The 11,268-nt window shown below is 43.2% G+C and overlaps 1 protein-coding gene across 1 annotated transcript in view; it reads right to left on the bottom strand.

Annotated features, from left to right (window-relative positions):
- Window positions 1-841: 841 nt before the first annotated feature.
- Window positions 842-11,268, bottom strand: part of EFCAB5 (EF-hand calcium binding domain 5) — a 31,636-nt gene continuing 21,209 nt past the window's right edge. Inside the window, exons 10-19 of the mRNA XM_059487078.1 lie at window positions 10,419-10,575; window positions 8,082-8,371; window positions 7,278-7,450; window positions 6,325-6,553; window positions 5,477-5,629; window positions 4,183-4,280; window positions 3,172-3,425; window positions 2,590-2,819; window positions 2,304-2,400; window positions 842-1,022 (exon numbers count right to left, since the gene is read on the bottom strand). Coding sequence (XP_059343061.1) covers window positions 895-1,022; window positions 2,304-2,400; window positions 2,590-2,819; window positions 3,172-3,425; window positions 4,183-4,280; window positions 5,477-5,629; window positions 6,325-6,553; window positions 7,278-7,450; window positions 8,082-8,371; window positions 10,419-10,575 — 1,809 coding nt within the window. The 3' untranslated portion in view covers window positions 842-894. The remainder of the gene's footprint in view (window positions 1,023-2,303; window positions 2,401-2,589; window positions 2,820-3,171; window positions 3,426-4,182; window positions 4,281-5,476; window positions 5,630-6,324; window positions 6,554-7,277; window positions 7,451-8,081; window positions 8,372-10,418; window positions 10,576-11,268) is intronic.

The raw sequence follows: 11,268 nt of genomic DNA, 5'->3' as shown, positions 1-11,268 counted from the left end.
AGGGGCTGGAGGCGGCGGGGGATTTTTTTTAACCGTTCGTTGTGGAGGGGCGAAAGTGCTGATCAGGGAAGGGAGATGGCGGGCGCTGCCTGAGGGAGCTGGGGGCGCCTGAGGGCAGCGGCGGGAAAGGCTCTGAGGAGGGAGAAGCCCTGAGGGGGAAAAGCCCCCGAGACGCTCTGGGGCCGAGGCTGAGGAGCCGCGCTGGTTCCTCCCCCCCACCCCCCATCACAGACCTGTCGCTTGTTTCCCGCTAAAGACTGAAAGAGGAGTTTAATTTCCCAAAATGTTATTAAAAAAGTGATTCTGCCAAAAGGGACGTTATTGGAAAGATTAAATCTCACTGTAGACAGTGCAGTTGCTGTAATCTCAAGCTTTATCCCAATAAGAAAGCGTTTTGTGTTTTATTAATAGTGTTAGGCTTTTCTGCAACGTGTTCAGAAGAACGTTACAAAATGCTGATTAACAAGGTTTATTTAAAATTATTCCTAAAAGGTCCTTTAAGGAGACTGAACCTTGAAAATTAATGCTGTATCATTTATGAGCCTTGTAACTTGGGACCCATAAAGATGTCCCTTCTTCTTGTTTTCCCACCAGAATTAATTTAAAAACCCATAAAACTTTTATTAAGCCTTTAAAATTTGGTAGCTATGCTGGCAAAATTCTTCCCTTTAATGTTTTTATTGCTTTTTCTTGGTAATCCTTAACAGACTCCCTATCATCTTAACTAATAATCCCTAACAGATTTAAGCCATTTTAACAACAAATACTAGTGCCTATGCATAAAAAATAAAAAATCAACAGTTAATTTAATAAAAGATGTGAAACACCAGAATCACAAGGGTTAGATGAGAAATTAAGAGATTTAATTGGAGGCACAGTAGATTCCAAAAGGGGCTAAGGATGGTTTTGTTCAGTGTGTTGGGTCTTTGTGATCTCCACGAGTGCCAGGCAGGTTTGAAGCCACTGGTACAGGTATTGGGCTGGAACAGACAACTGCTGCCACTCTGGTGCTTGAGGGAAACCTGGAACAAAAAAACAGCTGGAAATACAACAGGAAAGGTCAAAACCACGAGCAGTGTTACCACAAGAACAGAAAGTCATCCCCTCAGCAGAGTTTACCCTGAATCCAGTAATTCCAGGAATGGTGATGCTTTGAAAACCACAGCTATATTGTGACAGCGACCTGTCAAGTGCTGACTTTCCACTATAATTTATCTTCTTTTGTGGTGGGTGGACTGCTATATTTTAGTGCTAAACCAACACTTATATTTCAGCTATATGGACATTACCTGATGTTCATTTTAAAGAAATTCTCATAACTGTGAGTTATACCTGCATTCACACCCCTGATCTGACACTGCTCTCTCAGAATAGGTTCCATCCTGGGAAACCAACCTCTCCTAGCACATCTGCAGTTTCCAAAGCTACATTCTTTAATCTAATTACATCAGCATCCCTAACTGCCAGAAAACTGGATGCTCTAGGCCTGTTTTGTTCTTTCCAGTGAATTAGTTTAATATATATGAGGAGAACACATGAAAAGGAACTATCACTGCCTCAAGTGTTTACTCTTTATCAGCAGGCAGGGTACTGTTGATAAATATCCCCAGCTAAAGCAATAACTCTTGTCCACGTTTGGCTTTTAACAGGCCTCTCAGACTGGTATTAGATCACAAAGAGAGAGATCTCAAAGAGAACAAGTAATTTCTCTTACAGAGATATTACAAATAATAATAACAGCCTCTTGACTGCTCTGGCACCAAAAAAGCTCACATTCATTAAAGGAGTAAAAGACAGACTGACAAAGAGCTCCTGTCTATGGCCCGTGAGTACACTGAGCACTTGGCAGATGGTGTTTATGAAGAGGAGGGCTCACACTGTGTGTTCCTGTTTGGAGATGGGTCAGTCCCCAGGGCAGGGCACAGAGGTCTGAAGCAGACTCGCTTGCCAAAAGGACTATCATTCTTCATATGTCTTTACATGCTGCTTGCCAAAAGAACCCTCATTCTTCATGCTTATCGGGAGCTTTACAACAAGATCACTTGTTCTGGAAGGTTTCAAAGCTGATCTGCTCCCCTTTCCCGAAGGCAGTGCATTTTGAGTCTAAATTTAACAGGTTGATTTCTATTGACCAAAAAACACTGCTGATATTGAGGACCCATTACCTGTTGTTTAATCTGTTGTGAAATCAAAGTTAATTTCTGAAGCAAGGCCCATAAAAGCATTCAGCTGAATGTTGCCATTGACACAGTTTCATTGTTGAACTGTACCTGGTAACCTCCCAATGAGTTTATGATATTTACCAGTGATGAGGTCCAGCAGCAGCTCTGCTTCAACTTGCACAGATGAAGCAGTTGGATCAAAGCAATAAATCTCCTGAATCAAATTGTCATCGAATTTCTGCAATGCAGAGAACAAAAAGATTATGATGTTTGTGAAAAGCTTACAGAATAAAAGATACATGAGAAACATATAGGAAATCTATAGGCAATTAATTATTTCACTGCCATTTCCCCCTTGGCAAATTCCACTGCGTCTTCCTGGAGGGGGAATAATAGAAAGCAAACTCTAAAGAATTTGAATTCTCACCATTTTACAGTGAGTCCAGCACTCAGTGTCCTCTGAGCCCTTCCAGTCTGGATGCAAAAGCAGCAGCACAGCCTTAAGCACCTCGTATACCAGAGCTGGGGGTTCTGCCCAGCTCTTTATTCCATCAAAGCTCTCAGCACCGAGTTTCAGGACACACTCACGCAGATCCTGCAGCATGAACCGGTGGAACAGAATCCCTGCGTGCCTCACATTTGTCACACGTTCTGCCTCTGCAATCAAAAACAAACCTCTCGAGAAGCTGCTCAGAAACATCTCAGAAACATCTGCTACTGAGGACTTACACTACTGACTGACAGTCACTGTGCTAGATCCCTGAGGGCAACAAGGTGTCTGCTTCACACCTCTGATTTCAGCGCCAAGCACCCTGTGAGCCAGAGTTAAAATCTGCCCGTTCTGTTTAACTCCACTCTGCTAAGCTCTGAGGCTTGCTCGGGAGTAGTTTATGTATACCAAGGATTTGTATTTGTCTTTCCATACTTGTAGGAAGGATACTTTTAATATAGTTTTACTGAGATTCCTAATTTCACCCCAAAAACTATCTCACATCTGTATGCACAATACCCAGCACTTGTGTTGGTTCTCTTTCCTCTAGAAACCTCTGCAGGATCTCTGAGCAGGCAGCTTGGGCCATCTTTAGCATTTTCTGCAGGTCTTTCTGTTCCTGAGGTGGTAATTTCTTGTGCTCGCCGATGCTGATATCAAATATGCCAAGAGTGTGTCTTGATAGGTCATGGAGAGGTACTGCAATGTGGTGTTCTCCATAGATAGAAGTGAGAGTGACCTCTGAACTGTCTGTGCACTTGAACAGGTAACCTCTGAAATGAAATGTGCTAGAGTTTACAATCCTGGTTTGTTTTGGTGATTTACTTAGTGTATATAAGATGTCATTCATCTCTTGTTCTTAAAATAAAGGTGTTACATTACTAAATCATAGTTTGCTTCCTTGAACTGAAGTTTGCATAGCTCTAAGTATCATTCAAGGCATGTACACAAAGGAAAAAATAGCATTGGGAACATGATATGACTTAGTCGAGGTGATTGCTGAAAATCATGAGAATTTAACAAATCTTGCTTTAAAAGCAGTTTGCTGTTTCTAACTGCATTGACGTTTGTTCTAGACAGTTTTATAAAAAGTAAAAACAGCTGCTGGAACTGCAAATGGCTGTTCAACTTTGACAACAAGGATGATACACTTAAAAGACAAGTCTGAGGATCTTGGCAGTGGAAGGAAGCAGAGAATTGAAGGAAATGACACTAATATGGCCAGGAAAAAATACAGATTATTCTAAAGAGCAAAATGGTTCAGTGTAAGCTGCAATCCTGCAAACCTTGGCAGCCCAGCTGGTAAACATTAAATCAGGAGTTTTTGCAGCCTACAGTCAAAGAGAAAATACTCCTCAGCCCTTCACAGTTCAGTGCCCTGTGCATACACACCAGAAGCCTTGATAGTGAGAGAGCTGCAGCCAGACACTCTCAGGGCTGTACCAGGGGCTTCAGGTAATGTGGGTCAGCCTGGTGCAGGTTACTCAAGGAGCAGAGGGGAGCAGTCCCATTGCAGGTGCTGGAGCCTACCTGAGGATGTTTTCCTCTCTGAGGAGAACAACAGGAGACTTGTGGATTTCCTTTTGTCCTGTGTTATCTGTAGTGATCATCTTGCACAGAACATAGTTCTGCCAGAGAGAAAAGAAAGGTTTAGCTGCATCCAAGAAAAGAGCAGACATTTTGAAGCTTGGAGAGGGAGGAAATGGTTTCTTATAGGAAACTCACATGTACATTCAAGAGTAATGGGATTGTTTAAAGACATCTCCCAACACTGCTAAGTTTTCTTCCCAGAGATGGGTGAAGAATGTGCTCTGGACCTCCCTCAGCCAGACTATTTAATCCACCCCAGGCTCTACACTGAGGAACACCCACAGGCCTAGAAGTTTCCATTCTGTTTCCCATCCTCTTGAGTCCTCTCGCATGTCACGTTTGTGTCAGTGTGTCTTGACACATGAAAAGCACAGAGGGGACCAAGTGACCTGGCTATCAGGCAGCTAACAAGGGAACAGTGCTGAGCCTGGAATGACAACAGAACACTGCCAACATAAACCATGCTTATCAGAGGAAGCAGCTGAATTATGACTGCAGCAGATGTCATACAGAGTTTGGGATGACACGGGATCAGTCCTAAATATTGCATACACTTTTTGTGTTCTTAACTCACTGGTACATGAAGTGACAAGCTTCCCAGGGCCTGAGTGCCTGCTGAACAACTGGAATATGACCTTCATGGAGCAGGGCTGCCTTTACAAGCTGGCTAATTGGGAACCAGTCACTTCCTGAGCTGTATTTATATCTTGGCTGCTGACATAAGTTCAGGAGAAAAAGCTAATATATTAGCTGGAACATTCTCTTGTCCCTGTAAAATACCATAATTTTGACATGCAGAGGGTCTCCAGAGAGAAGCATTTCCCTTAGTGGAAATCCCAGAGAGCAAAGCTATGGATGGATGGATGGATGGATGGATGGATGGATGGATGGATGGATGGATGGATGTAGGGTTCTGCTATTGGTTGCTATGCAGCAGTGAGCACTGAAGTAGGAGAATACACCCTTTTCATATGGAGAAAGGATTACACTAGCAGTGCTCTTGAATTCTTTTACATGGAAGGATGAAAAGAATGAAGAGGGATCTCCTTTACAGAGGGAATCTTCCATCTCTACCTTTGTAGCCCTTTTGTTGCATGATCATGCACAAGAATCTTGTGCAGGTTTCAGCTTTAATGATAAAACCACTGGAAAAACACAGGCAGGTGGAGATGGCATTTCCTCTCTAAAGCAGCCTTTGAGCCCCTGATGATTCCAGAGCTTTTCTCTGCAGTACCTTGTCTGTGCCAGGTTCCACCAGATAGATTGTGACAGCGTGGATGCTGGGTGTCCTGGGATACAGCCAGTCCAGAGCAGTGAGAGCCACTTGGAGGACATGTTCCCTCATGCAGATGTGGTGGTAGGCTTTGCTGAATGCATGGCAAACTCCCTGTGAAAGCAGAATCCTCCAAGTGAGCCAGACAATTTCACACAATTTTGGAGAAAAAAGCTGGGGAAATGTTCATGTTGTAAGAAATTGCTTTAGTCAGAATTTGTAAAGTGGAAAAGTGACTGTGAAATGTCCCTTATCAAAGGATGCCCTGAAGTGCTCAGTACCCAGTCACGGCCGAGTCCTTAACCAGACAGAGCTGATTTTTAGTGGAAATAGCCAAATGGGCCGCTAAGGTTGGCTTGCTGCGCTCCCTGCTGCCCAGATGATGCATCCGCAGTGAGGCTGATCCCAAAGAGCATTCCAAATAAATCCGGGGACCTGTCACTTTTAATTATTCCACCACGTAAAAAGTAAGGTTTTGTGTCATTTTATAAAAACGAACACAAATATGAGATCGAGAGCTTGAGGAAATAAAAGCTGCTACCTTTGGACTTTGCACAAAAGGTCAATTAACATCCTAGTCAGGAGAAGATGAAATAAATTATTGATGAAGTGATACCTCATAATAAATTTCAGATAAGATGCTAATCAGGAGGATACTGATAAGGTACTCTCCTTTTACCATATACTGCAGAAGGGGACTGACAGATATGTTTTTAGTTGTACATCTTACATTTACTCAGAACAAACATGTAAAATTCACAAATTTTTTTGCAGGCTGGAGTAACAAACTGCTTTCTGATGGTGCCCACCTCATAGAAAGTGATCTCATGGGTCAGAAAGATGGATGTATGAGTCTGGTCCCAAAGAGTGTCAAGTCCTAGAATACCAAAAACTCTCCAATGAGCATCATGCAGGGGCAGCACCAGGAGAGAACCTTTCTTCTCCTCCTCAGGGTCATCAGAGCTCCAGAAGTGGATGTTTCCGTGGTGCTGAACTCTTGGAACATAGATTGGCTTTCCCTGGTCAATGGCTGCAAAGCTGAAATATAAATTTATGACAAGGTTTGTCAGGAGGAGCAGAAAACCTTTAGTGAAACAGTAAATACTGCAGCTTTGATCTCTCCCTGTTTTCTGGCATCAGAGAAGGAAGGTGTGAGCTCCATACCCTGACCATACTCAGCAACACCACATTTACCACTTGCATCCCAAAGGCAGTGGTAATAAAGAGGCACTTTTCATCTTTAGGACATTTTAAAAACATCAGCTAATGAATGGAATGAGAAGGAATACAGAAGCAAGCAGCAGTTACATTTAATAGGTTAGAGGCAGCAATGTTTAAAGAGACAAATACATCTGGCTTTTGGAAATGACAAATGAAGAAGCATGAAATCTGTTTATAGCATAAACACTAGGGAAGGAAAGCCATTGTTCTCAAAAATATCCTGTGGATATAAATTGGCATAAGGGAATTAATTTTTAAAGAAGAAAATGTAGGCCCAATGCCACAGACATTTGCTAAAGGATGAGATTTATTAGACTGTGAGCTAATCTCCCCAAGGAAAGGAGTGAAATCCCAAACAGAGCAGTTCTAGGCAGACCATGTGGAATATGTATAGGATATTGGATCATTCCACAACAGTCTCTTGGGAGATTTCCTCTCTGGAGTACTCCATCAACCTCAGTTTCCAGAGCATCCCAAACACTGCCCCATCCATTCCAAGCAGTTTAGAGGAAAAGGAACAGGTATTTGCAGCTTTTCTTACCTGATTCCTTTCATCTCTCTGTGCAGTACTCTGTTGAGGATGTAGGGAGCATTGTCTGCGGTGCAGGCCATGTAGCGCAGGAGAACCTGGCCCTGCTCTGGGGAGAGCTGGTTCTCCTCCAAAAGGGCAATGTATGCACTGATTGTCTTGTTATTCCCGTGGGCTTCCATGTCCTAGCAACCAAATGTTCCCCATTACAGCCTGTACATTAGCCACTGGCACTTAATTAATGCACTTAGCAATTGTTTAATTTTTGCTGAGATGCTGCTCTGGGTCACCGAGTTTGTGTGCCACCAACCCCATGACGTGGCTGTGTCTCTGTGACAAGCACAAACACTCAGTATTTTGATTGGCAAGGGAAACTGATTTCCTTTTTCCTGTTGCTAATGGAAGGAGTAAATAGAAAAATAATCCCTAACTATAATCTGTGCCTAAGAAAATGTTTTATGGATTTCTTCTCCAATAGGAGATTTCTTTAAGAAAAAAAAAACAAGTACCAGAGTTGCCACATTTACAAACCTAGACAATACTGCAAGAACACTTCAGCTACACTGAGAGAAGTTTGGCTTTGAGGAGGGCTTTAATGTTGATAAAAACATCTAAAGTTGCAGCTATAAACTAAAAATGAAACTATTTCCACTACAAATTAACCATCTTTTCCCAAACTGACTCTGGTGTGTTTCATCTCAGAAGCTCCAAAACTACAACTATGGATTTCCAGATCTGCCCTGAATCAGCTCTTCCATAAGTGAGACAAAATTATCCCTGAGATTCCTTCAGCACTGGGAGAGCAAGGATACCTACCTGGTACAGGGCCTTGATCACTGCTTTGTACACTGGTTCCATGTTTGTTCCACTGGTCTCAGCCGCTTTCTGGATATCCTGCAGCCATTTCCTCCTGGCTGAGCTTTGCAAGCTCTTGATGTGACTTTGTTCCACACTTGTGGTCAGGAAACTCACCAAGTTATCCATAGTTTCATCCTCATTGCCAGTGAACTTGGAAGCAATTAATTCAAGGAAAATCTGGAATGCCTTTGGGGTTATCTTCCCCACTTTACTGAGCTGTGGGTATCGGGAGCAAATCTCTTCCTTTGCTAGTAGGAAAAAAAAAAAAAGAAAATAAGAGGGAAAATTTAGTTGATTAATCAGTTTTGCAAAATAGGAAACAAACAAGACTTAAACAGGCTTTGGATGGAGTCTACGCAGCCCATCCTTCTAGGCTTCTTTTCCTACATGGAAGTGGGCACATTGCCCAGTAATCTCCAGTTTCCAGACTGGACGCATCCTTTTCTCTAGATGCCTGCTTCCCTCCTATGAGAAAGAGTCCCGCACAGCCCTGGTTTAGGCTCCGCAGCGGGTCTGTCAGGGCTGTCCCAGCGCGGGCAGGCTCTGCCCGGCCCGGCTCTGGGCTCACGGGGGTGCTCTTGCACAGCCTGAGCAATGTGCAGGCGCTGCCTGGCTCCGGGAGAACGGGGTTCACGCCGTCTCTGACTGATGCTTCCATCATCCTTTCTGCATCCTGTTTTCAAATTCTGTTGGACCCGAAGATGTCCCTGCTCATGGCAGGGTGTTGGAATAGATGATCTTTACAGGTACCTTCCAATCCAAACCATTTTGTCATCATTATCATAGATTTTAGCTGAAGAAGTAGCAAGTACTAATTTGGCCTCAATTACGGTGGGGCCATGATGCTTAATGCTGTCTTATCCAGCCCATCATCTAAGGAACATTCAGTATTCTAATTTAATTTCTGATTTTCTGACAGAACTAGGATGGAGAATTTTTTGATCATATAAAACATTTGGATTTTTACCTCCACTTTCTCCTCACTTTGAAGAAAGGGATATAGAAAAAAATAGACATGAAGTTGAATGTGCTATGATCACTTCTTCCACTACTAAGCCACAGCATAATGAATTATTTTTCCCTTTATATCCAATGTTACACTTTTCACTTGCAAGGACAATCAAATAACTCTACTCACTTTTTACTCTGTGTTTCCATCCAGGAGAAGTGCAATATTTGTGAACCCTTCCCCCAAACCTGCTTGTCCCACACCCTTGAGACATTAGGTTGAGGCTGCTAGAAATAATTCATGCTGCTGCTAGGTGGTATTGATTTTGCTATTCTCCCTTTCTATTTATTTGTCCTTTAGTTTATGAGCCCTTCATGGAAGGGACTGTGTCCTTCCATATTTCCATGGTATGTTCTGGCATGCTTTGAATGCAAGAGAGCAGTGAGCTGCCAGTTTCTCCTGGCTGGACAGCCTGGAGATTATTTACAGTGACATACTGGTGTGCTCCCCACCCCACCAGCTGCCTTCAGTGAGCTAAAGGACAAAGAGATTTTGGTGGTTGCCAAAGTGAGCCATTTTTAGTGCTTTGCAGCAGAACAAGCAACATGAAGATGAGCATGGAGATAAAAAAACCACACCTGTCCACCCAAGCACTCATGCAGAGATGTTTTTAATTGCTAATACAGTGTTTCAGAGCACCTTATGCCCACATGTTAATATGCACAAGGCTGCCAGACAGGTTCAGGTGAACATGCAGCATTTCTGCTGGACTAAAGTCTTTTCTATCAAGGACCAAATGTGCTGAGTTTATGCAGTGAAACAACCAACAGAGAAGTGATACTCAAAGCTGCTCTGTAATTCATAAGAGCTGTGTGACAGTGTGAATAACTACAGGCTATTTGAGATCTATAAGGAAAGCTGTTCTCTCCTGTGAGGTACATTCCTGCTGGAAGCACAGCAAAATGTATCTATTAAAAATAGCTGGATTACACAGATGGACTGGACTAAAAGTGCAAACACATCCTCAGGCTTTATGTGTGCTTTTTCACTGCCATATCACATGTATACATTGCATGTTACAGCTGAAATAATTTTTCAACTCATCTCCAGGTCATTAAACCATTGGACTACTTCTCTGGCTGGGAATCTTGCACAGGAGGAGGGGATGGAGCAAGGCATTAACAAATAGGTCTGGGTAACTGTTCCTTCCCATTTTACACCTCATAGTGTGTATGCTTGTGACTGTTGCAAAACCAAACTGGTGCTTGCAGCAGCCTCATTAGCCCTGTCACTGAATGGTTGAAGGCCTCCTGTATTGTTCTGACAGAGCAGAGATTTCTCCTTACCCTCCATCAAGGCCTCTTTTCCCTTGTGTCCCTTGAATGTGCTCAGAACAGTAATCACCTCTTCCAGGTCCAGAGACCCACATGCTTTGCTGTCCCACTTTTCAAACAGTGCCTCCAAAAGATGTTTCCTTTGGGCCATGTGAGAGAAGCGGTGAATCTGCAACAGAGGAACAGGTGTTTGGTAACTCCTGGACACTGATGCTGGACACTACACAAATGGGGACACTACACAAGTGTAAAAATTCAAAATTCTGCAGTGGTTGTGCTAATCACATCATTCCTATGGGCCAGGCCAAATCTGTACATACAGGGCTCAGACTTAAGAGATGAATCATTAAACCTGGGAGATAACTTAAAAACACTAAACACAGGTGACAGTTCAGTTTACCAGGTAGGACCAGCACTGCAGAGAGTTATTTCACAGTGAACAAATGAAGCCTGTGCTGGATTTAAGGTGATGTCAGCTCAGGTAAGTGCAAGTTTCCCAGAACACAAATGTCTCCCCAGCAAGAGCTAACCACAGCCTTGTGAGTGACATCAGAGATGTGACAGTTCATATTTCTGCACGCTGTTGTTTTACTGGTGCTGCCCTGAAGTGTGTGGGCTCCAAGCAAACACATGTTACCATTTGTCCTCTAAACCCAGCATGGAGGGATAACTGGCTGGAGTGGAATTCTCTCAAAGGCCAAAATCCTGGCAGTGTGTGCTGTGTTCAGTGAGGACTATGGAGCCGTCAGATCCAATATCTCATTCAAATTAGGTCAGCAGCACAGAGGGAAACCAGAAGGATGTCTGGGGAAAACACAGCTAGAGAAATGCACCACAAAACAGACCTGAAGTGATATGAGGC

This window comes from Ammospiza nelsoni, chromosome 21, assembly GCF_027579445.1.
Source record: "Ammospiza nelsoni isolate bAmmNel1 chromosome 21, bAmmNel1.pri, whole genome shotgun sequence".
NCBI classification, from domain to species: domain Eukaryota; kingdom Metazoa; phylum Chordata; class Aves; order Passeriformes; family Passerellidae; genus Ammospiza; species Ammospiza nelsoni.
Note: the sequence above shows the minus strand (reverse complement) of the source record. Positions and strands in the feature narration are given on the sequence as shown.